At 40.3% G+C, this 27,323-nt stretch overlaps 1 protein-coding gene across 1 annotated transcript in view; it reads right to left on the reverse strand.

The window, feature by feature from the left end:
* pik3r3b (phosphoinositide-3-kinase, regulatory subunit 3b (gamma)) overlaps nt 1-27,323 on the reverse strand; it is a 270,146-nt gene that overhangs the window by 116,644 nt on the left and 126,179 nt on the right. Inside the window, exons 7-8 of the mRNA XM_067596136.1 lie at nt 20,926-21,118; nt 17,487-17,572 (exon numbers count right to left, since the gene is read on the reverse strand). Coding sequence (XP_067452237.1) covers nt 17,487-17,572; nt 20,926-21,118 — 279 coding nt within the window. The remainder of the gene's footprint in view (nt 1-17,486; nt 17,573-20,925; nt 21,119-27,323) is intronic.

Consider the following 27,323-nt stretch of genomic DNA (forward strand, 5'->3'; position numbering starts at 1 on the left):
AATATAATAAATGTCGCTTTGTGTGAAACAGAGACAAAAAGAAAGAGGTTTTTATTATTCTATCGAGAATACAAAACTCATTATTCTTGATCCCTTGAAGGCACCACAAACAACAGCACATGTGGCTTGATTGTGTGTGTGTGTGTGTGTGTGTGTGTGTGTGTGTGTGTGTGTGTGTGTGTGGAGCGACATTACATTTGCAGCCACATGTATGTGTGCCATGAAACCCAGCAGATTACCGTCACCTGTGGTTCCGCTGCCTGAAAGCGCAGCCTGTCAGCCACCAATTACAGCTCCCCGGCTGCCCATAAACCTCCCAGCATGAAAGGAAAGGTGAGATCGTCTCTTTATAGGAACCTGAGAAAGGAAATGACTCTCTCTCTCTCTCTTTCTCTCTTTTATCCATCTCAGCCCTTATAATATCAGGCAGATTTCACATCTTTCATATAAAGTGCCCTTGACCTTCAAGCAATATGAGGAGCTTGATAGAGCATCATAATGGGGCTCTAAAACTTTCCGTGTGGTTGAGCAAGCAGAGCACTGCAGGCTAGCAGGGCAGCTCGCTACAGATTAGCTGTTAAAGTGTGTTGCCATAACTCGTCGAGCCCGTAAAACACATGAAACACAGCAGGTCAGACGCTGCAGGCTGCAAATTCAAAAAAAAATCTCTGTAGAGTCTAAAAATGTGAGAAATTATAATGTTAAAGGAGCCGTTTTTATACCCCTTTGCCACAAGTTAACACAGTTCCCTGGGGTCTTAATAAAATGTATCTGACACGCCACAAGGATCAAGGACCACAGCTGCCTTCTCATCCCTGGTTTGACTGCCTGTCCCGCCCCCCTCACCCTCTGCCCCCCCCCCTTCTGCCAGGTGTGCTGGCTACCCTGGCGACTGTGGAGCCTGCAGAAACATGGCTACCGGAGGAAACATAGCGGTGCAGCAAACACACACCAATCACCTCATTTTACTCGGCCGAGTTTGACCATTTGTGTTTCCTCAACCAGCGCGGTGATGTCACTGAAGCTCAGCCTGAATGAACCCGAAATAAACTTAGATTTTGCTTTGATTTTAATCGCAATAAATGGATCAAATTGATGCTGAGATGTCAAAAAACTCTAGTTTCATACTTTGTCAGGTCTGTTTGCAAGATGACAAACAAACAATGTTTAAAATGTTTGTTCAGATTCATCAGGGTTATGCTAACATCATAGCTGCTCCATCCACACTCAAAATACATCATCTAAAGGCATAAATATGGCAGCGATGTTATTGTTTACGCACATAGATATCTATATACTGTGCAGCAGCAGCATGCAGCTGTTATTCAGGTGCCCTGTGGTAAAGATCTGCTGTTGTGTCCCTTCAGAATACATGTTTCTATTTATTTATGTCTGCATTTATTGATAGATTGTTCATTATTTACTAACCCAGGTTATGATTAGAATGTTTTATAAACTGTAGAAATGATTTAGTAGTGCAAAAGTTACCCAAGTGGAAATTATGTAACTGAATGATAATTTCCGTCTCTTCAGCTTCATGTGACTGAACTGAAATTATGATAAATAATTAAAATGTTTCTTGCTGAAAGACAACAGACTCTCCTCCTCCTCCGACTATAATTTTATCCACGATAGGTTAAAGGGAGAAATAACAGATTATGAAAAGCAAAAATCTTTCTAACGAAAGAAGAAAGTTGTTTATGGTTCGGAGAAATACACTTGAGTTCAATCAGTTATTTGTCCAATCTGGTATAAAACCGTGGCGATGCTGCAATGAGGTATCAGAGCGGTCCGATCAGCTGCCGCGTCCAATCAATGAATGATTTCCAATAAAGCAGTGCGTCCGCCTGCTAAAAGATTTCCAAGAAGTCAGTAAAAGGTCCCTGCGTATCCTCTCTCAAGCCTCCTCGGGGACCTCAGCTCGCTCCTCAGAGCAGAAATAAGCACATCGGAACACCCTTCATGACGGTGGAGCGGAACGATATCCGGATCAAGTGAGGAAATCAACCAGTACTCTCTAAAAATACTATTTTGCCCCAGGAGTTCTGTTCGTCAACTAGTCTGTAGTAATTTGATTAATCACAACTTTGTTTAGGAATGTTTCCCCTGTGAGCTCACTGTAAACTAAAATAATAAGTTGTTAAAACTAGATTTTGACACCGGACTCCTCTTCAAGACAAGCCACAAGATTATGGAGAAGGAGCAGCGATCTCAGTTGATTCTGTGCAAACTATTTAACAAATAATCCTCGTAAGCAAAAGCTTTTGCACTTTGCCCAATTGGCCACCTACCTGCCACTGCACAAAACAGAAAACAAAGTCAGAGACTAGCCGGTGAAGAAAGTGGAACATTTAGCCACCAAAGAGCAAGATATTTTTCTCAGGAGCCGGTGGAGACCAAACCAGAGCTAAAACAAGAGTGATTATTGAAAAAAAGACTCATCAGGTGCCCAGAAACATGTTGATATGACACCTTTAATGTTGCTCCATGTCTGCTAGATGTGTAAATAGGCCACTGATTGCTAACACATTCGCTATAACATCTTTATACGGTGGCTGTGCTCTCAGGCGTCCAAACGATTCATTCAGCTGTGAAATATGTCAGTTAAAATAATCATATGCATTGATAACAGATGATGTAAACAGATTTATTTTAACAGGGATGAGTTTCTGTAGCGGGCCGTAGAGGATGCTCAGGGGATGAATATGAAGGGAGAGAAAATAAAAAGACCTTACAAACGTCTACTTGTCCCTCGATGCTCCTCCAACAGTTTATTCCTAAACTTAGCATAAACAATTCGTCACCCAGGTTAGCTAACAGAGGCCCTAATTCACATCATCTGGAGTCGTGAAACCCCCGAGGCTGAATTCACAAAGCTTTCCAAGGCTGAGAGCTGCATCGAACCGGCCAATTTAGAAGTAAAATTCAACAAATAAAAAGGCAGGATGAAGTGTTTTGTGCATACTGATCAGCCCACTCTGTGGCCAGCTGTTCCCAGAGCTGCCCAGAGGTAAAGAAAACCGACTCATTAGTAATTCACATCGGGCTGAGTCAGGAGGAGAAAACAGTAGGTCTGATTTTAAAAACAGAATTATTTTGTGCTGGAAAACAACAGATCCCCAGTGGAAGGTGGAGGAAGACAGAAGCAGCATCGTTCAAGCTGTCAGGAGGCAAAAAAAACAGACAGACGGACAAAATATGAAATGACAACGTGAAGAATTAAAGATTTAGGAGCAATTAGGAAGAAATGTATGGATGCGCATGTGTCCACTGATATTTGCAGAAACAGACCGACAAATGGACGTCATGAAACACACACATACGTCTGTTTTTATCAATACGACATCTTATAACTTTTTCCAGCATTTCCATGGTTTGCATGTTAGAACAGAAAAGAAACGAGGTGGATCATTTCATAGTTAAAATATATTTTGGGTCGACTAAATCTCTCTCTCTGTCTACAAGCCATCAAAAGCTGTGTTAAGACATTATTTTCCTGCCATAAAACCAAAGAAAGTCCAACCTGTTGACACCATAGATGCATTAAGAGAAGTGGATGATTAAAGATGGTTCCCTGTTTATTCCAGTGAAGCCACAATTGATGTCTTGTCACAAAAACATACTGTGGCTCATTTTACATGTTTCTAATGACCTGAGTAAGAAGTGGGACCAATGTTTTCAGCGTATGTGTTGAAAATACATTTTTTAATTTTAAATGGCAAACAGTTACAACAGTATTGAACTGTTTTTGTTGCAGCCGTAGTAATTATGACCCGGAGCAGTGGTGCAATTCAGTTCAGATGATGTATATGTGGAGGAGAGCTGGATGGAGGCTTTAACCCAACAGTGGACTTTGCAGCAGGAAACCGCCGTTCGTTTCCTGTTTCCGACCGCGAGTCGGGACAGTTTTTTTAAATTTTTTTTTAAAAATGTAACTACGATCGTCCCCAAACCATAACCATATGGTTATTATTGCAGGCATGACGGCGAAGGTGGCTTAACTTTAAGGAAGTAGTAACTTTAACCAAACGCCACATGTTTCTTTAACCTTAATGTTGCGGTGTTTACTGTTGCCATGACGACAAAGGTTGCAGGAGGAAGTTTGAGGAAGTATAAACGTTTCAAGTGGTCATTTTATCCCGAGCCATGATATTTCCTTCAACCTAGCCGAGTGGTTTTTTTGTGCCTAAACCGAACCAGACTTTAACCACAGCGTTGTCACATCATAAAACATCATTATTGCTCAACAGTTTTTTTAAAGCACAGACAAATGTTGTCCTGCAGATTACTGCTGATAGGGACGACAGATTAGAAAACACTACCATGTGTCGCTCTGGAGTCACATGGTTGTTTAATTCGGAGGACTTGTTATGTACAATACATGCGGGTGTTTGTTTTTGCACGTGTCTCTCGGTTGCTCGTGTTTCGGAGGCCGATCTAATCGTTAGGTCGGTGTTATTACAGGGGTCTTGAATCATTTTTTTTTTTGAGTATCCTTTGTAGGGTTGACTGGCACTAAAACAGAAACTAAAAATAAAATCTCTGTCAGACTTTGACTCTGAGCGGCACACAAACACGATGCTCTGACTGCCTCTGGCCCCTTCAGGTGATGTCAGAGGAAAAAAGAAAAGAAAAAGGGCTGAACAAAGAGACGGAAAGAGAGAGAGAGAGAGAGAGAGGTGATGGCAGACGGAGACATAGACAGGAAGCAGCACATTGGTATTCACGCTGCGTCGTTTCAGCTCACCCATCCATCCCTGCCTCATATTCTTTACATCACATTTGCCCTTCAGCGCGGCAAATGTCTCTCACACAGCTGGTGGAAACTACACGTGTGCTCGCGGGGCAGAGCCGGACAGTCGATCACACGCACGGACGGCGTGTGAGCATGCATCTCGCATCGCCGTCCCGCAAAAACAAGCTTTTTTTAATTGCTACATGGGAGAATCAGATGTTTCATTTTCATTTTATCACCTAGTTATGTGCATCATTATAACTTTGGGTCATAAGTTCAATACATTACTGATGGCTTGCATGAGAGAAAAATAAATCATTTACTATAAACTGCCAAGTGATATAATTACTGCTCATTTCTTGGAAGTTTTAGCAGCATTTCTATATTATTATGATTCTCTGACTGTATCAGATTCTCCACTCAGTAGTAGATTGTCTCATCCTTTAACTAAGCAACACGATACCAAAAAGTCTGTAGGGTTCAGACGTGATGCAATACGAGCAGCACTCCGTTTTAATGAGGACGCATCCCGAGACGAGCTCTCTGAAATGTTGGTATTGAACAGAAAAGTGGATGCAAACTTGATTCTGTTTAATTTACAAGTAACAGAAGAGGGAAGAGCAGCGCGGTCAGTCAGTCATGTGTAGACTGTAGGAGGAACAGGAAGGGAAACCAACAGCGGCAAAAGTACTGCTACGACTAGTTTTTACCACAAAGTGAGCAACGATTTTGTGATTTGCAGGAAAAACACATGTATGATATAAATGTGCTGAATTATGTTGAAAGATTTTTGGACCTTTAAGTTAACTGACTGCATTTTAATGACTGTTGCAGTTAGACTTCTATATGTGTTTTCACCAGCAAATAACCAAACCAATGACTATTGTTTTCTACTTGTTTCCAGCGAAAATCATAAAGTGACATCATATTAATACGAATGGATTTCCAATATTGACCTAAATCAGGAGGCTAAATTACATTCAGAATAATCAAATTGATGTCTAATGTAGTTCAATGTGCAGATCATCAGACAAAAGTCTTCAAACATGTAAAACAAAACCATCAGTAGTTTATTTCTGCATCTTAAAATAACAAGTTTCCCCAGAAATATTAAATCAATTTCAGGTTGTTCAATTTATTCATTTTTTTATTTTTATTTCAACACTCTGTCTTTTGTCTTGAATGATTATTTATTTATATTTAATCATCAGCTTTGGCCCACATGTTCAAGAACTTAAAACGCTTAAAAGTTAGAATTTCTAACAAGAGTCTAAAATCTGGGATTCAGGCATTTTCTAAACTTATTTCCAGAGGTTTTTGAAATATATGTCATGTGTTTGAACAATATTGTTGATGGTTTGCACATAGATGATGCATGAATGTTGAAATATGATCCTTTTGGCTTCTTGGCTTCTGCCTGCACACATTTCCTTTTGTTTTATCCTGTTATTTATCTGACTTTAATATCTTATCTCATACTTAATATTGTGCAAATGACAACACAATATGATGACGTAACAACGATACGATACCACGTAAAAGTCAATGAACCAATGTGACATTTTTAATGTTGTATTAAGAAAGTTCAAATATTTGAAAATGGGCTTGAAACACATGCAGGTTGCTTTTGGTAAATTTGACTAATTTAAGCTTTTTACTACCCATCACCCACCTGCAGGACACAAGATACTTTCAAGGACTAACATGAAGAGTTACCTGAATCTATAAATATGATCTAAAGTGCTTCAGATACTGTTTTGGAAGATCTGCAACACGACATGCAGTTAGAAGACAGTGGAAGAACAGAGATGGAGAGAGTTAAGGATGGAGGGAGAGAGGGGAAGTACACCACAGGAAGTGTAGATTCTGCGACCTTATGATCCTTAAAATTACATATAAAGGGATATACATGCGAGCCAGGGGCTGTTTGATGTTAATTCAAGCTTTACATGAGCACATTACAACAGAATTTGGACATTAACCAGGGGAGAGAGAGCTTCTTCCCAGAATACATCATAAAACAACTCAACCAGAGAGCCGTGTGCGGGATGATGGGCATTATAAGATAATCTTCTAATAGAGACTGAGCTGAGGGATAAGGCTGTGCGAGGCTGAGGGATGGCGCTGTGTCATGAGGAAAAAAGGACAACACTGCTGAATGTTAACCTTTTAAATGCGGCACTTGTGTTACCCTGGTTAAACTTCTTGGCTATGTTAAGAAACACTTGACTCATGGGTTTAGCAAAGAGAGCGCCATATTACTACATTCTTCTATATGCTAGGCTGAAGAAGAATCATGTATTTTTGCTGCGAGACGTCATAAGTGACGTCCCTGAGACATGTAGTACCTTAATGTGAAGAATCACAGCCTTTGCTACCTGGTTAGCCTGCCTGCTAGCTTCAGTAGCCTTGCCTTTATTAGCTAAGTGTATTTCTAGATGCAGAGAGAGTCTGGAGGAAACACAAATTAAGCTCACGGTGCTAATTAACAAAACCAAGTGAGTTAAAGTACAATGACCTTCCACGCCGAGGGAATCCTGAATTGTTGGATTCAAAAAATTTGTATTTAAAGATGAATTTATAGTGGTTATAATCAAAATTTTTCATGATAATGTTTGAGCTTCATAGCGTCGTTTTGGGTTGCAGCAGGCAGCTATTTTCAAAGAAAAAGCTGTAAAAAGCCGCTGTACACTACCTGCTCAGCACCAAACAGCAAACAGACACAGTTAGCTGTAGACTAGCTGGTGAACATAGTGGAGCATTTAGCAGCTAAAGAGCCAGATATTTCCCTCAGGAGGTGGTGGAGACCAAAAACAGAGCTAAAAGAGAATGAATATTGGACTTACATTCACCAGGTGGACAGAAACACGACTCCAAATGAATGATAATGTTGCTCCGTAACTGCTGGATGTGAAAATAAGCAAATATTTGCTAAGTAGTTCAACATATCAGCTTGTGTATGTCAGTGTTGTGTTCACTACTTGATTCTGCTGAAAGCTAGTGGACGAACCAGCACTGACACAAGAAGGAAAGCAGTAAACTACAGCGTTAAGACTTTATGTAGCTGAGTTCCAATCTCATAAAAATACAGAGTGTAATGGTACTGGTGCGTGTAATATTGTGACTGTAAATCTGCATGCTAACACTGGATGAGAGTAGCTTGGAGGAAGTGATGTTATTGACCTCATTAAGAACAATATCAGAAGGTTCTGTTACATATCGGGGAGCTTCCACAATTTCATCACCCTTTGGCCCTGACTCTTTCTGTGTGTGTGGTGTGTGTGTGTGTGTGTGTGGGTGGGTGTGTGTGTGTGTGTGTGTGTGGGTGTGTGTGTGTGTGTGTGTGTGTGTTTGTGTAAGTGTGTGTGTGTGTGTGTGTGTGTGTGTGTGTGTGTGTGTGTGTGTGTGTGGGTGGGTGGATGACCCTCACCTCTCAACCTCCTGTTGGGACTGACCGGGCCACATGTCTCTCTGTATCCAGCTAACGAAGTCATTTCAAAGGCCATTACCTTCATCTCACGCTGTACTATGACCCCTGACCTCATGATACGGTGAAAGACAGAGAAAAAGCTACGTGTGGAGATCGGATTTCAAAGATCCGAAATCTGGAAAACATAAAACCGGAAAAACATAAAATCTAAAATCAGTTTTATGGGTGTTCTTTTTTTTTTCTGTGAAAATCAGTAATAAATAAAAGCAATGAGCTCACTCAGTTTTGTTTTTGTTGGCCAACAGTTTAATTTCAGTTCAAGCTGAGTTACTTCTGTGGTTTGTTGGGATCCCGAAGAGCAGTTTTTCTGTTGAGAAATTGACTCATTTACCTTATGAACTGAGACATGAAGTCCTTTGTTCCATTTGAACTGTGGACTGGACTTTGAGCACATTCTTGTCTAATGCACTGGGGTGAAACCAGATTTGTTTTGTGTTCTGTGTTTTGATGGTTACTGGCGCCTTTGAGTGTCTGCTGGTCATTGGACTCTATATTTGTATGTTATATTTATATAGTGTATATTTCTAAGGGTTAGGTAAGAGGTAACATAGGTCCTTTGTAGAGTTAACTGGGAAAAAATGAATGAGGTCACATCACCGGAGTTACCACCCGAAACCAGCCAGCGGGTGTGCAGTCGACTCAGGAGATGGACGACTCCAAAGCTGATGGGTGGTCCTGTGGATTATCCGGATCTGTAGAACAAGTGAGCTACAAATTACGGATATTTTCTGGCATGTCGCCAGGGCTTTGGCGAACTAAGTGGTGGACAGTCCAGGGACAGTCCTGCTAATGAGTGGATGCACCACGTTAACCAGGAGAAGTAATTCCCAGAGTGGCTGCTGGGACATCAGGGTAGGTGTGTGTCTGAAACAGGTTTCTCAATCTGTAATATGATAAGACGCCTTGGCAGGTTGGTGAAAAAGGAACTGAGACACCCTTGAATTCAATATGGCTCTGCTGAGCTGATTGTGCAGTAGATCGGATCTACATCAGGGAGTTGCTGTTCGTTAGTCGTAGGTGGAAGATTAATATGTGGTCTCGTACACAGTAATCAATCATCTCCCTGCTGTCGTAGCTTCTCTGCCCGGAACTCTTTCACAGACTTTTCATGAAAAGGAACTAAAGTAAAAAAAGAGAGAATAGAAGGGATGGATGGTGTGAAGTGTGTGTGAGTGTGTGTTATTAGCTGGTACACTGAGCCATGTAATTGTGTGCAGCTGAGGGAACACAAGCTGAACAAAGACCCACAAACATGCCAAATACTAATAAACACACACGCTAAAAGCTGAGCACTCGCTTGACCTTAATCACATTATACAACCATGATGCCCCACACATATTCACACATGTAAAAGTATGTGTGTGTGCGTGTGTTTGCCCCGATGATGACCCTGTACAGCGGGATTACGTTGGATGCTAAGCTGGCACTTTCCTCCCAATGGGATAGCGTCAGGACATGACTTAGCTATGAACCCTTCACACACACACACACACACACACGCATACATATACCATATATAAATATAACCACACACACATGTAATATTCATATATCAGACTCACATGCATACACACTTGTCATCCTAATCTCACACATACAAACATGCCTTCACACGCTCCTTGGTGTTCTGACCTTGGCAGAGTGTAAGTGTGTGTGTGTGTGTGTGATATCAATTTAGGACAAGGGCCAGGTTATTCACACATTACCAGCTGAGTGGCTCCAGATTTTCTACTTTGATTTCTTCCTTTCGTTTTTTTTTCTTTCTTTGTTAAAATGCTAGTCAGCAAATAAGCAACTGAAAATTTATAATGTTTTTATGAGCCTTATGAAAGGAATTGTTCAACGTTTCGGGAAATGTGCTTACTCGCTCTGTTTCTGAGCTCTCATGTCTGTGTGTGAAGTAAGCTGGAGTCAGGATGAGGTTAGCCTAGCTTAGCATAAAGACTAGAAGCAGGGGGAAACTGCTAGCTCTGTCATAAGTGAATAATATGTCCACTGAAGGGCTGCAACTGAAAATGATTTTATTATATTACTATATTATGTGTTAATCTTCAAATTTATTGATTAACTGATTAATCATTCGGTCTTTAAAATGTCAGAAGACACCATAAAATATCCATCACAAGTTCTCAAATGTCTTGTTTTTTCTGACCAACAGTTCAAAATGCAAATATATTCAGGCTGCTTTCATAAAAGACATAAAATCATTGACATTTGAGAAGCTGAGACCATGAATCATCATCATTTTCACCCAAAAAATGAGTCATATATGATTGTTGGTAATTAATTTTATGTGAATGGACAATTTTACTCAGCTCTACTTAAAAACTAACATTTTTTTTTGTTGAACTTGTACAGTTGGGAGTTTCATGTTGGAACCGCTTCTTGATGAACAACAACTGGGCGCAAAACTTTCCAGAGTGTTTTTTTTTTGTCACAGGATGTTGTCACACATCTTTACAGAGACCAGAATTAAAACCTGAGCTCACTGACCTTATCCGGCAACTTACACAACAGCCGGAGATGTTGCACGGAAGTACTGAGTTATAATTTTTATAATTTCTGGTTATGCGTGGGTTAAACAAACAGGATACAACATGTTAACAACTTTCACTTTGGACAGAGTGAAAGTTGGCTAGCTCTTTAAATCGCCTTTTATTCTAAGCTACTAAGATCACTGCCAAAACTACATAAATAAGATCAGTTTTCATTAATTAGAAGTATCTTTACACAGTTGAGAGAATCTGAATAGAGGCTTATAATGATGTGAACAAAGAGGAAGGCAGCCACAACACTACCCAGCACTATGATGAAGTCTCCAAACAGTAGATTTCACCACCAAACCCTCCTCGGCTACATTACCAGCCAAATAAATGGCCCGAGAGAGAGAACCAGTGTGTGTGTGTGTGTGTGTGTGTGTGTGTGTGTGTGTGTGTGTGTGTGTGTGTGTGTGTGTGTGTAGAGAGCATCAGTGTGTGTAAGTGGGTTAGTGTATGTCGTATTCTTGCCAAGCTGTGGGCACGGTTTGCGTGCCTGGGAAGGAAAACAGCTCATAACAAAAGCACAGAGAGAGGGCCAGAATGTGAATGGGTGTGTTTGGGAGTTTACAATCCCCCCCCCACACCCCCTCCAACCTTTTTTATTTTTTTTTCACTGATTCCAGTGAGCTGGCTGACAGATTGGCTGGACATGACGGAGGCTTCACATGCAAGTGATGTGCACACAGAGGGCTGAGCACACGTGCAAACACACACACATAATGTGCAGAGATGCTGAGCTGGAGCACTCAGATGGAGTAGAACCGGTCGTATATTCAGACTCCATTTAGAGAATGCAGCTCTCCTGCGAGGTCAACGGGTGTGTACACACACACACACACACACACACACAGTCACAAACCTCTGGTAAGGGGTTAACATACCGCCAACAGGCACTGTGGCAACCCTTGACCTCTACTAATGCTGTCTGGAGGGGACGCAGGGGAGGTAATGGGTGAGAAAAATGCTCACACATGAACCTGACCTCCCTGTTTCATTCCTGGCTCTCTCTGCCTCCCTCTCTCTCTCTCTCTCTCTCTCTCTCTCTCTCTCTCTCTCTCTCTCTCTGTCTTTCTCCTTCTGCATTCATCAAACAAAAGGAAGCTCATTCAGACATACTGTCACCCTACCCTGCAACTGAGACAGCAACGAGGGGCTGGACACAAAACCCTGAAGCGTTAAATGACTGAACATCTCATTGTTGCCAGGTACTGAAAACCGTGTGTAATATACCGTATTTCAGGGCTACTTCTGTTGAAGTGGTCTTCATGAGTCCACTAGATTCTGAGGACCTGAGACTCAACCCCAGACCTGAGTCTAAGTGGGTAGAGTCTTGCTTTACCTCCACTGGTTACAGGACTGTCTGGCAATATTACTAATACCTGAGTGAATGCAAATGGATCTGAGGGCACTCAGAATCATCTCTCATCATCACAGCGGGAGTAAATATTTAAGGAAATCAGTCACTTATATAATAAAAAAATCATGCTATTAAGTAGGCCTTCTCAGCCAGCCAGTATGTACAGACGACTATCACTGGATTACTTTGATACTGAAGAAAACTTTATGATTCTCAGGCGAGTTCTGGAGCTGCAGGGCAGATCTTTTTCTCTGGTTTCTAAGCGGATTCATGGTTGTTTATTCATGATGGAGATAATAATATCCTCTGAATGTGTAAGTCACACAGAATCTAAAAATATGTTTATCATGTATATGTATTCAGATTTCACTGAGTTTGTATGATTCTGAGAAAGACTTTTGATGCAAATTGCAACAATTGGGTGCTAAGAGTTTTAAGCTTCGTGTCACAGCCACTGCTGCATCTCCGACCGCTGACTGTGTCGATAAGCAGTAAAATCAGCAGCCAAACTACAATAACTAGCTCCCTGTTGTTTTGTAGAACATTGGCATGCAGCTGTGTCTTTCATCTTAGGTATCTTTGCCTCACTTCTCTCCCCCCTTCAACTCCCTCATGCCCCCCCGGGGAGATACACCTGACAGTTTGAAAACCTCTGATCTAAGCAAATAGGCTGCAGGTAAAGCATTTTTTTTTTGTAGCACCGACTGTACCGAATAAAACAAAACTTGAGGATAATCGTACTCAACGAAACAGTTTGACACTTAAAAAAAACAACAAAAAGAAAGCTGTGAAATACAGTCACAAAAAGTTTAGATTTTTCAGTCATACATTATTAATATAGTTAATATACGATGAAGCTCAATACCGTTTGACTGTTACAGGAATAAGAGAAACTATGACATGTCAAAGTCATCAGTGTCTAAGGGTAAGGGTAGCAGCCAGTGTTTTCTATGTTTTTCACACATCAGCAGCACCAACTCCAGTGTTGTCAGGATACTCTACAGAATGTCAACTTCCCAGAGAAGCAGCAATTTTAACACATCTTCTCCCTGGATTGACACATCTTAGCTACTGACATCTTCTGTCTGTGTGATGCTCCCTGTGTGTGCTGCTAAAGGTGTCACTGTATGTGTGTCAAATGATGCAACGCTCTGCTATGCAGATGATGTATTTTTGCCCTTTAGGGTTGAATTATTGGTCAAAGAAAGGGCTATATTATACAAATCATTGCACACCTGCAACACTGGTGCAGACAATTACATTCACACCAGTACCCTGTTATGAATGTAATTTATATGTGTCATGTGACACACACATATACGCCGAGGTAACAGGTTTTACGTTAAGCTGACACAAGTTCTCATCATATTACATGGTTTTGATTTCATTCGAGTATGGGAGGCATCATGAAAACAATCGTTTTCTTTTCAGACATTCCTATCATCTTCAGTAATAAAACACAAAATTATTGGACTGTTTCAGTGTCTGTCCTCTAGTCTGAAGGTTGCAACAAACAGATTCTGAAGTAACCCACAGATAATCCCCGTCCAGACAAAGCCCTGATGCTCGAGACTCATGATGTGACTACATGTACAAATAAGACAAAGATCCCAAGAGAATAAAAGAAGATGGCGAGCAGTGTACATGCGTTACAGCAGTACAATTTCCCACATCATCCCCATGATTACAAAGCACTGAGATGGTTCTGAGGCTTTATTCAGACACCCTGCTGTGAGAGAGTGAGAGGGTTGTGTAAGAGATGTTACAAAAGACACACTTTAAAGACAGCACAAAACAGCTCCCTCTGGTCCTTTTGTTACTGTGATGTAAGCTTTTCTGCCAATACACACACACACACACACACACACACATACACACATACCTACAAAAAACACACAAGTAATCACACACATATGTGCACACTCAACATATTCCCAGTTTTTTTTTCATCTCTTGGCGTGATTTGAAATGTAGTTTAAGGAATTAATTTGACAAATATTTGTCTAAATATGCATTTTCCATTCCATACTGTGCAACTCTTCAAGGGAAAGAGACACAAAATATTATAATAATTGCTTATTTGGAGTGGACTCCTAATACAATGACATATCCAATCGAGCATTGATCAATGAGAGAGCAAAAGTGGGACAAAATGTGGGTGTGTGTGTTTCCCATCAGGCTACATTTTTTAACAGTTGCATCTTACAAATATTTGATATCAAGAGAAATCACCAAGCTCCAGTGGCCGCCCAACCCCGACCCCTGATATATCCATCCAATCTCTCCACCCTGCAGGACACAGGTTTGTTCTATGAATTATTGATCCTAATTCCACCTCGTCCTCCAGACATCACCCCCATTCTTTTAAGTGACACCCACAAAAAATGAAAATCGAACTAATGAAACTGGATTCTAAGCCAGTGGTAGGTGGATGATTTATTGTGGTTGCGTTGAATTTCTTGAAATTCAAAAGATGATGAAGTCTCACAAGTTAGTTTTACTTCTTCTGATTTCTTTCAAGTTGTAATTTTGAGAATAATTGTTCCATTAAATATTTGTGGATTAAATGGAAATATGTTTTGGAACACTGAAAAGGTTGATTGGTTTATCATAGCTACAATTTGAGTCAAAAATCACCCCCATGGTTCATCACATGCAGATAACTGGCCTTGGTTTTAATATTAGTGAAGATGGAATTAAGGAGGCCTAACATGACAAAATCCCACTTGCTCTTATCAATCTATCAATCTTAAACATTTCTAGCCATTATACATTTGATGGAGGCAGTCAATTAAGTTGTTTAAGATATGAGTCTAAGAGAGAGGTAAAGCAGAGTGTCATCAGCATAACATCAGAAGTAAATATTACTTCTAAAGCTGTCCAAAAAGAAAAGAAGAGGACCTAAGGTAGTATCGTGTGGGACACCGCAGGCAGATGTCATTGTGAGTAAGGCCACAACTAATGATTATTTTAATGATTAACTGATTGATCGTTTTGTCAGAAAATAGTGAAAATAATTTCTTGGAGCTTGATCAACAGTCCAGAATCCAAAGATATTCATTTTACTATCATGTGTGACACAAAAAGCTTAAAATCATCACATTTGAGAAGCTGTAACCCAAAGATGTTCCTTGAAAAATTACTAAAACAATTCATTGATTAGCAAAATAGTTGCTGGGTAATATTCTATCAGTTGATTCACCATCAAAGCTCTAAAAGTGAGAAATTGATCAGAAACATGTTTGTCTCTAAAATCATAAATAAGGATTGAGACAAAATATGTATTACGCAGTGAAGATGGTTAATTAGTTGGTCGTTATTGAGTGATTCAGAGTCAAAGACAGAAATTAAGGTAGAAGAACAGTTTGTAGCAAGATCTGACCCACCTATCAATTCAGTGTTTGACGCAGCTGATTTTGTCCAACTTACGTCCTTGTCTGGTCATGTTTCAACCATAAATCCGACTCTCATCTGCTCACTAGTCCGGCGACCTTTCTCATATCTCCTCTGAATGAACATCGCTGCTCCACATAGAGGAAACATAACCCCTGAGCAACCCACTATAATCACTGCTTCGACCAATATGTCGACCCTGGCCTTAACACTATGGCCCTCAACAGACCAGTACAACCTCATACACACACACATGCTGACCTACTGACATTTATACATACACACACTTCCACTGACCCACAAACAATGACCTCAGCAGACTGGCCTGGCCCTTGCAATCAGCCACACACCTGCTGTCTGACCTTTTTTTTCGTCCTCATATATCCTGATTGATCGCTCTGCAGCATTTTATTTCTACACACGCACAACGAAGACTGTTCCGCTGTAGTCTTACTGACAATTCAAGCTATAGCAACCACAATATGTTTGTGTCCTGATCTGTGAATCAGTTCCCAGATTTCATACAAAATGACAATACATACATGACACATGGAGGTCTAAGCTGTCATAAAACTGGATCAGTCAAGGTGGTCTTGGACTAAACAGTATTACAAGAGGAGGCAAAAATGTAGCATCGGCTGAACATCTGGTGGTGTCAAATGAAGAGGAAGCTTTGCAAAGATATCTCCAAAAACCAAACATCAACTTGCATAAAAGCAAGTTATTAGGCATCAAAAGGAGTTATATTTTTAGTCTACTTTCATAAGAATAAATGCCATATCTAGCTGATATTGAGGGCCTGCTGGGGTTTTTTCTTGAACTACCACAATCAAAATGTTGATGTGCTTCCCAAGTACAGGCCTGGAGTGTTTTACAAACAGTATACCTTGTGTTTTACCCAGTGACCACAAGGTAAAATCATCATATTATATGCCAGGTCTGATTGCCGTGTAAAATTAGCTCATTTGATTTCGCTACTGGATTTGTTCCCTGTCTCAGCAGCCGAGATCTGGTGCAGGTGGCAGATCAGAGAACCACGGTGCACATAAAATGAGTAAAACATTATAAGTTTGTAATTTTTCTTTGAAGGTGAGATACCAAAAGGGGCTCACTATGATGAACAAGGTTCAGGTGACATCAGTTGTCCTTCTTAACTCTGCTAAACATAGCTTAGGTACAACTTCATCAGATATAGTTTTGTCTGAAGCTACCTCACCTGATGTCCAGTTAGACAACACCTAAGACTTTACAATGTTTCTTCTCTGGCTCAAAACCTTTTGGTCTGAGAAAGGATGTTGTTTTTTTATGCTTTCTGAGAGCCAAAGCTGAGGTCTGAGTATTTTCTAAAGTGTACACTGCACAGTCCATATACAGTACACTAAACCAGCCCTTCCACGCTCACATTCATACCCTCGCTCTCCGCCTGTTACAGTCCAGCAAAGCAGGAATGCAAAAAGAAAAACATCATGAAACCGCTGTGTTTTGTTACCATAAACTCACACACTACATCCAGACAGTAAACTCAACTAACGGACAGAGTTAAAGCTGTTATTTCATGCTTCATGCCCAATTTATCACAGCAGCTCGGGCACAAAGTTTGTGTTTTCCACATATTTCATAAACCAAACGTGTGTTTACCGCTGCAGTTTGTGGTACAGCAGGGAAGGGAAAAGAAAGTCATGTTTCCAGTGTGAGAACTATATGTATACACCCGAGAAACAAGCTTCAGGCACTTTGTCACCAAGCAGAAAAAAGAAAACTGAAGACAAAATGCATGTGTGTGTTTGTGTTGAGAGACAGAGCAGATGAGCTTTGGTGTGATTGTTTAGTGTCACAAAAGTATCCAAGCCAAACAAAATCACAACAACATCAAGCCACAATACACCGTCACACACCTATAAGCAAATATTATTCGCAAAGAGAAAGCATATCAGTGTATGCATGTACAAGTGCATATGTTATTATCCTACCTGGTGCAGCCTGCATCTCCATTAGACCTCCTGTTGCGATCAAAGCCTCTAAGATCCTGATGTGATGCTCTGGGTTCACGTCCGCACTGCAAACACAAAAACAAACACATGAATGTGAATTGTGGTCAGTTAGTAAAGGATGCCACTGATCTCATATTCACTGACAAACAAAAGTTACTGACTTAAACATCAAAGCAAACAACAGTCAGCGTTGAACTGGATCAGGTGTCTTCATAATAGGAAATGAGATGACATTTCTGCAGAGTTTTGAACTCACCAGAACAACTATAAAGACGTCTGTAAATATTGGGAGAGGGACAATATTTTTGTTGTTTTGTCTTTGCAGTTTGCATTTGAAATGAATCAATGACTGTGAGATCAAAGCTCTGACTTTCAGCATCAATTCGAGGGTGTCTACATACAGCATACATCACATGATCAGTGTAGGAACTGTAGGGATCGCCAAGGGAACCAACGTTTTGAGGATCATAAACCTAAATAAAGTCAACACATTTGCAGTCAAAGTTTGTCTGCGATCTCAGAGCCACAATATCAATTGGTATAATTTCTGAGGGGGTTAATAATACTGTGTTTATATATCAATGACTACATATTGGAAACGCCTCTCAGTAGCCCACAATGCAATACCATTCAACCACAACCACTCCACAAATCACAGCATCCAAAATGACTATCCAGAACTTTTTTACTGTCAACAAATCAAATGAAAATAAGAAAAACAACAATGCATTGGTTCCATTTCTGACTTCTCGACCCTGTCTAGATCACTCAGCCCCCCAAGGTTCAAACATGTCCTGGAGACAAAAACCTTTACAAACACAAAACAAACTTATATAGTTACATTTTTAAGAAGGGTGAGTAATTATCTAAAAAAAAAGGAGGAAACAGGAGGAAATGGTGCATTCGTTGAGGACATTAAACCGCATTTGGCGCTCTGGTGAGTGTTTCTGGCAGCAGTAAGGTTGGTGTCAAAATAAACAACAGTGTGTGTGTTCATGGTAGTGAAGGAACACGTCACCCGGTGTGGTGTTGTGGCTCATTGACGTGTTTTTAATAGTTCTAGAAGAACAACGGAGGTCTACAGCACAGAGGTTAAGATATATAACAGGGTTTGAATGCACACACACAATACTTGGTAGCAGATCAATTCATTGTTGGTTTTGGTCGTTTTTTTTTTTTTAATAATGCCAGACCTCATAGTTATTATTTCATTTAGAATATTTTGCACAAAACAATGTGAGTGTCTAACTGCTTACAGACTGCAGGCTGTACACTCCAAAACCATCCAGGATTGATCAACATTTCCACACACACACACACACACACACATACACACACACACACACACAAAATAAGCTAACATGGGGTCTGGTTCAAATAGCATGGCATGCTATGATGCGCCGCCCCGCTCTTTATCTGCCCGTTTTGCACGTCAGAGGTGAATTGCTCGACCACGCAAACAATCACTGTTTCTGACTCACTGACTGCCTTCCCAAATCCACCACATCTCCACCGCACACAACGCCACAAGGAGAAATTCCTCGGTAATTTCTGGAAAAACAGACGCAGGCGAGCTTGTGCAGGGTACAGAGAAACAAAACAATACCATCAGCCTTGTTAATGCCATTCTCTCAGTGTTCAAACATCCAGCTCTTAAACTGCAGGATGTTGATATTACAGCTGAGCCAAATATCATACTTGGTTTTCCTGTTAGCAAGGGCAAGATCTCTGAGGCTTTTACTACCAAAATAGCAGGTCTTTGTGCTGGATAAAGAAAATCTCTCTCAATTTTCATGAGTTTTGTCATGGAGGTTGAGTTGTGGATGAAAAAAAAAAAAAATGTCACTCCTACATTCAGTCAAAAAAAAAAAAAGTGAGTTCAGTTGTTTGGCAGGCAGATATTCAGAAATGTTGAATGAAACGGGAATACCCTCTCCACCCAAATTCTGTGGGACTTTTGCAGTAGAAGTGACTGTGGTTGGAATAATCAATGGTTTTACGCAATGAATGGAAAGAGAGAGAGGAGACAGCTGAAATGCTAAAGGGAATAAATTATATTTTACAGCTGTGTGGGAAGAATATCCCCTTATACTTTCATCATTTGTAATTTTCATGTTTTCGTTTTCTTTTTACAGAAACTCTCCGGAGACCGGCGAACATGTACAGAACCAAATGTGCGAACACGATCATTTACATGACAATTAAGATGCTATTTATATTTGATATAACTCACAGAACTGACCTCTTGCTTGTTTTTTGAATCCTCAACATTTTGCACATATTATATGTACAAATTAATTATAGAATTAACGAGCTGCAGGAAACTTTGCCTGTTTAAAGTGCAATCTTAACATAAAATAAAACCAATGATCTCCTTTCTTTTTCTGCTATATTTGTGCTGTTCTTCATCTCTTTAGAACAGTCGCTCACCAGCATCTATAGAGTAGATGCTGATATGGGCAAAAGTTGTTTTTGGGTGTCCAGGGTTTCAGAGGAAGTCTTGGTTGGACATGAAACTCTCCTGGTTGAATTAGCAGAACAAATGATGAACAACTGTGTTGGAAAATATCAAAATATTTGATAAAAACTTAAAAGGTACAAGATTGTAGACCTAAAACTATAAACTCCAAGGTGCATTTCAGAATCAAATATCCAATCGTGATAAAAAAAAAACAAAAACTCAGCAGTTTAAATCAGTCCACTGTCAGAATCGGGTCAATTTTGGATAAAATTTCACTACAATGCAGTGTTTTGTTCCTGATGGCAGCACTGATGCATTCTGAATTCGCTGCACTTGAGCTGAGGCTCATGGGAATTGTAGTATTTAGGAAACTTAGTTGAAATAATTCAAATTGACGGTCAGAACATAAACCTGCAGTATAATATGGTTACAATATCCTGGAGACTCTTGTGTTCCTATGTTGAAATGTTGCTTATCTTCTCCTCATGCACGTCAGTCGGACGTCACTGTTTTCCTGGATAATGTGACTAATGTCATGATTAACGGCTGAACAAATGAACAAGACTTCAGATGAATAAATGAACAAATGAGAAACTAATACATGAGCCTGTAAACTGAACTAGAAAAATAAGTCGGCAGTGATTCACGATTCTTCCTGATAGTAGAAAATAAAATATGAGTCCTTTATTTTCCACATACAGAATGGATACCTGAGGGTTTATTATGTTCCTGTATGACCAAAGGGACAAAATAGACACTGTGTTTTAGTCATATAAATCACTGTCCATGTTTTAAAGTGAGTATGTCATCAGTTTAACGCATCATCATCATCTGGTAGCATGAAGTATCAGTGTTCTCATGAACCGTGACACGCAGGAAGAAACGAGAGGAAGTGAATCATTTAACGTGTAAATAAACGAGTGACCGATTGAACGGAGGGTGAAGCCTCTGCTGTACCTGAGCGGCGAGTGCTTGAAGACGGCCTCGGCGAAGGCCTGTCCCAGCAGCCGCGGACTGGCCTGGCCGTGCTGTCCGACGCGGGCCAGGTGTCTGCTGAGGTGGACCAGCAGCTGGTGGTTGGCCTGAGGGATGCTGGGAGACTCCAGGATCTTCTTCAGCCTCTCCCCGCACTCCTCCACACTCTGACTCTCTGCAGGACAGAAAAAAAAACAGCAGCGACACATTTAATCAGTTTCAAATGTCATTTTTTCAGCTTCTGTGTGCTCCTTTGTGGCCAAAAGTATGTGGACACCCCAAAAATTACACCCATAACTGATTGTTGAACACCTTAATCCAAAACCATATTCATTGATCTGTTGCTATAACAACCTCCACTCTTCTGGTTTCAGGTTTTCTACCAGATGTTTGAAATTGTCTGCAGAGATTTGTTCCCATTCAGCCGAGAGCATTAGTGAAGTCCAACACTGATGTTGGGTGATCAGGTCTGGCTCGTTGATGTTAAATTGGCTGCATTTATACGGGCTTCATTTATATAGTTCCTTTCTAGTTTTCCGAACACTCAAAGCGCTTTATACTACACGCCAACATTCACCTATTCACACACACACAAACACACACACATTCATACGCTGATGGCAGACGCTGCCATGCAAGCATGCCAACCTGCTCATCAGGAGATCTAATGCTCATTCACACACAGATGGCGAAGCCTACAGGAGCAATTTGGGGTTCAGTATCTCGCCCAAGGACGCTTTGACATGTGGACCGGAGGAGCCGGGGATCGAAACGCCGCCGACCTGCTCTACCTCCTGGGCCCCCAAAATGTTGGATGGGGTTGAGGTCAGATTAGAGTGAGATAGAGTAGTGTTTAGAGTAAGAGAAAGAGCCTCAGTGTATGTTTCAATACAAATGTTCCCCAGATTTTAAGTGATTTTCTAATTAGCCAACCAGAGAAAACAAAAATCAGTTTGACTCTGAGAATATTCTCTTCAAACCAAGATGTTTAATTATTGAAGATGGTATTTCTGTTATTTTAAATTAAAAAGATTCCTACCACACACCGAATTACATATTTGTGAGTTAACTCTTCATCTTTTCATTGTTTTTGGAGTGGAAGATCATAAGGACGGATAGCGTACAAAGGAAGGGGCTTAAGCAGGTCTCACAGAAATGAGAACATCTGTTTCCATCAGCCTTTATCTTATCTTCTTCATCAATATACCAGCTTTTCTGGATTTCCTCCAATCCAAGCTTAAAGGATCAATCTTAATACATGTCTCACATGCACATATGTCCATGGTACGAAACGCCTTTTATTTTGTGTTTCCATAAACTGCTGAACTGGTCTCACACAAGTTATGTTGTCGGTACTTAACACCAGAAATTAACCTTTATAGCCAGGATAAAGATCCCAACTGGATTAACTCAGACAGCTAACGGTAGCATCTGCTGAATGCCCAGATGAGGATTGTGGATTTTATCCCCTATTTCTTACAGTGTATATTTTTTTATTTCTGGCATTTCCTTTCAAATTCAAAATGCACCAACAACAAAATATCTTCCAACAACAGATTTGAAGTCTAGGCTAACAGTTTCCCCCTGCTAATAGCCTTCATGCTAAGCTAGGCTAAACTGATCTCAGCACTGGAGTCACAAAGACTAAACAGATATTCACCTTGCAAAAACCTTGATGAATCATTATGTGTATCATTATTTTGAATAGAAACAAGCAGAATGTGTGTGCATATGTGTGTCTCAGTGCTTGTTGAACAGCTGAGCGGACACCCTGGACCTCATGTGCATAAACATCTATCACATTAAAATACATTCCACCATTTCACTCATACTCATTGCACAGAGAGCAGACGTCCCCGCTGTGCTGCCCGGTGAGAAGCACCTCCATAAATATCCATCCGAGCATGTAGCCAACCGCTCACTGACTTTGTGGAGACGAACGGCCTTGGCAGGACATCAGTGATTTGAATTTAAAGCAAGTCCAGCAGCCAGCTGCTAGCCAAGTAGCCTCACAGACGCTAGGGAGAAAATTACAGGGGCTTCGTCTACGGATGCTTGTAAAAATGACACAGCGGGAGGCATGCACAGGGGGATAATACCCGACTCCTTTTCTTGCATTAGCCCGGTGTTTGGACAATGGGCCGTGTTTGAAGAGAACCAGACGTATTGATGAGCGCTCTCACCACCGCAAACAAGCTGCAAACAAGAAAACATCTGTGCCCGAGCCGTGCTGTGTGCCGGCTTTATGACAGAGGAAGCTCAGTGGGAGAGCACAGATCTACCATCGTTCTGCACAAGAATCCACAGAAGAAGTCCATTTATCTCTGTCTGAATCTGACTGTCTGCAAAGGGATTTTCTAGTCTTTTGAATCCAGTATTTTTTTATAATGTACTGTATGTTTGTGCTTGTGTCAGATGGACAGAATCAACCAGTGTCAACCAACTTTCCCTCATTTTTTCCTCTCTTTCATCGAGTGTTGCACTGTGTTTGGTGTGTTTGGGCCGTGTGCGGCAATTCAATATTTTATGAAATTGATGATCATATCGTTATTTAATGTTGTTATTTAACCGAACCTTGACAATAATTTAAAACTAACACAGTGACTTATTTAGTTAAAGAGTTATTTAGTTAAACATTTAGGAAAATATGCTTAGTCACTTTCTTGCCAAATAAAGTGGCAAGTCTTACAGTAAACATGAGGTTGCTAAGCAACTGGCGGAGACTTCCCAAAGTTAATAGTCCAGCACATAACTCTCTGTAAAGCAGCTGGATCACAAGTCATTGCACTAAATCAACTATTTTATATGTCATTTTATGGGAATGTATAAAATATTCTTATTAAAACAGATTTTTTTATATGCCTAATGTTCCCAGTAATATGTGTTTGTGCCCAAAGAATATTCATCAGTAGACTTCTGTACATGCATTTTTTCATGTTTTGTGAGCACAGCACAACACTAATCCATGTGTATATATATATATATACATATATATATATATACACATATGTAAAAAACATTGTTCAGAACCCAGAATGTGCTGCCTTTATCAGATTTTATAAGACATTCATACAGTTGCAGTTTGCTTGACGTTGTCTGGAGCTTCAGTCTAATCTCTGGACTGATTGAGAGGTCACAAAGTGGTCACTCAAGTTTACAGCATCTCCTCTAAACTGTTGTTGTAAGTATACTTTTTCTTCCAAGGAAATGCTTGGGTCTGTTAAACAACTAAACACAAGTGCCCTATTTCCCAAAAGTATCTTAAAGCAAATATGGTCTTAGACTTAAAATAGACTCAGATCATCTCAGTCAGAAACAGGATCCTGATTTAGACACGCAGCATCAAACTACAGCTGATAAAACCTCAAAAAAGTGGAAATATTGTTTTTTAATTGCAGTGGATTTAAAAATGGGAGCTTTGCTTTTAGCAGATACTGAACTGGTGAAAACTGTTCACTGCCTCGACACACATAGGTGCAATGTGTGTGTGTGTGTGCGCTTACTTGACATATATATTTTTGTACAGTGATTTGTGTGATGTAGAGCTCTGCATGTTGTATGTTTTCAGGTGTGAGACGGCTGATATGTATTGATTAACCATATGAGATATTGGTGTATTCGGCTCTCCGCGCAGGAACTAAAGTGTTCAAATCGATCCCAATAACGCAGAGTGCCGACGGAGAGATGGAGGAACCGACAGAACGACCGACCGCGTGTTTGACAGCTGACTGATTGGATAGATGGAGAGAGATGGAGAGAGAGAGAGAGAGAGAGAGAGAGAGAGAGAGAGAGAGAGAGAGAGAGAGAAGCAGCTGTGAAAGGGCAACAGATTCTCATAGTTATTCAGAGACTTGAGGGGAAAACCTTCCAGGTGCTGTTCCAAAAATAACAAAATCTAAATTTGCATTTACACAAATGACTCCAGCTCTACAATATAACCTCGACAGACACTTTTGTCAAAAATGAGTGTGTGTTTGTGTTGTGTTTATTCTAATTGTTATTATTTTATTCATTATTTTCTAAAAATTGAGAAAAGAAAAGGTTTTAACTCTAAAATCCATCTCTAACTAAGTCATATAGAGTTGTTCTTTAAACTATCTCCTCAGTGTTGCTGATGAACGATCCTGTAGGATTATATTTTGACCACCGGTTCATATTATTTCAATTTAGTTTCTGGGAAATCACAATCTAAGAATACTACAATACCCATGAGCCTTTGTCTCTATTGCTGTGGAGAAGAAGTCTGTCAGAGACATGAATCAGCAGTAATGAATTCAAAATGCTTTGTCATTGAAGTTGTAAACAAAACGTGACGCCATAGTAACTGAATTCACTCAACAGTGACTCAGAAATTAAAATTGAACTGATTCACGCTGCACAACCGTCATTAGGGGGCACGAGGGATCGAATTTCAAGCTGTGATTGTCTGTTTCTTGCTGAGATGCACCTCAGGAGTCATAGTTAACTTAGAAGTCTTTATACACAGTGTTGTATCTTTTGTACTGATGACGGGAGAGTTTCATGTCGATCGCTTGGATCAAGTAGAAGATGTGGGGATCGTTAGTGCTAATTTGTGTTATAATTAGTGACTCAAGTTACTGCAACAACTTAAAAGACGACAGCAATGAAAGTGTTAATATGTAAGAATGTGAGATACATTCAGGCTGCTGAACCTTTTTGTGAGCTGATGTTAACTTCTCGGTGTATTTCTCTGGCTTTGTTTAATAAGCATTATTGTGTATTTTCATTTGTCTCTGTGCAGTGTTCTGTAGATGGAGGTCACCTTCCTCTTCATCTGTGTGTCTGAATGTGTCTTTCTGTACAAAAGTATGTGAGATGTTAATGTTGTTTGCTTTGTTTATGTAGTACGTAGGGTCTGGCATCGAGAATCGGTTCCAAAATTCGGATTCCAAAGGAATCATTAAGAAATTTTAATTTTGATTCTGTTTATTGGTTCCTGATTGCACAACATATCTGCAAGGACGTGGCTATACATGCATCAACATGCATAGCTAACATCACAACAGTACTGAGAGAAAGATGAACCGCGGTAAACGCTCTAAAGTTTGGTTTCACTTTATTAAAAAAAACAACAAGACAAAGTGTAATGCATGTGGGAAGCTGATTAGCTGTAAGTCAGGTTGCACAAATCAAATCTGACCAAACATTTAAAACAGCGCAGCGTCGGTCTCCAAGCCCGAGTGTCTCATCAGTCAGCGTTAGCATCTCGCTAGCACCTCGATACCAGGCTGTGACACACCGTGTATGTATTTAAATCACTGTTTCCTGTTGTCATCAAGCTGTCACATTTATTTTTCAACTTTTTCTTTTTGTTCAGCAACGTACATGAACTCCTCAGATGCATTCAGACTGAGAACAGCGCTGTGTAAAACAATACAAATGGCTGTGTTGGTGTTGGCGTGTTGTTTAAAGTGTCAGCGAGACAATGAAATACGATCCAACTAGTCCGGTTGGAGTAACAGATTATTGCGTTTAAAGGCTGATCAGAAACTGCGCAGCGGTTCGTAATATTCACAGACTGGATTTTACAACTCTGCAAAGTTATCATGCTGCAGCCTGTTTACTAGCACGCACACGTGACACGACTGCGTCCACGGACCTCCGACAAAAGTACGAAAGGAAGCGCGTGTGCATCTGCGTCCAAGTCCATGAACTGGCCTTTACAGTGACAGCACACTAAGAGACAGAAAGTTGAAATGAAACAATAAAAGTTTAAAGGAATAAATATACTTTGTTTTTACCAAATCGGAATCGAAACTAGGAATCGATAAGAACCAGAATCGATTAGCAGAACCGGAACACAGTGGTAAGCAGCTCATGGTGTGAGTAACAAACACACACAGGCATTTCAGGCCTGCAGGGGCACATATTTAATATTTAAAACATATACATTTTTAAAAAAGATTTGAAAGATTTAAAGTTGAGGTTTCAGTCCTGGCTGCTTTGGCAGCACCTGCATTCAACAAACTTCCAAACCAAACACAAACTTGAATGTATTCAATGTCACTTTAAAGTATTCATGTGGATACCTTCAGGCTAGTCAGGACTGCGAGGCCACAGATTCCCTATTTACAGGATTTCTATTGTACATATGAAAAACTGTCTGGTATATAAGATCATCACTTCTGTTCTTTCAGCAAAACAAACAGTGAGCAGAGAGACTCTTCATCACCTCGTGGTGTTTTAATAAAAAAACATGCATGTGTGGAGATTCAATCTACATATAAAAAGTGGAAAATAAAAAGTAAAACATAGAGAAACACTGGATGTCTACTGCTGTAACAAGGCCATGAATAAATAGTTTTATCAAAAACAAAACAAAACAAGGATGTAATTGAATTTTTGGAAAGTAAAACATG

The sequence above is a fragment of the Thunnus thynnus genome, chromosome 8, assembly GCF_963924715.1.
Source record: "Thunnus thynnus chromosome 8, fThuThy2.1, whole genome shotgun sequence".
NCBI classification, from domain to species: Eukaryota; Metazoa; Chordata; class Actinopteri; order Scombriformes; family Scombridae; genus Thunnus; species Thunnus thynnus.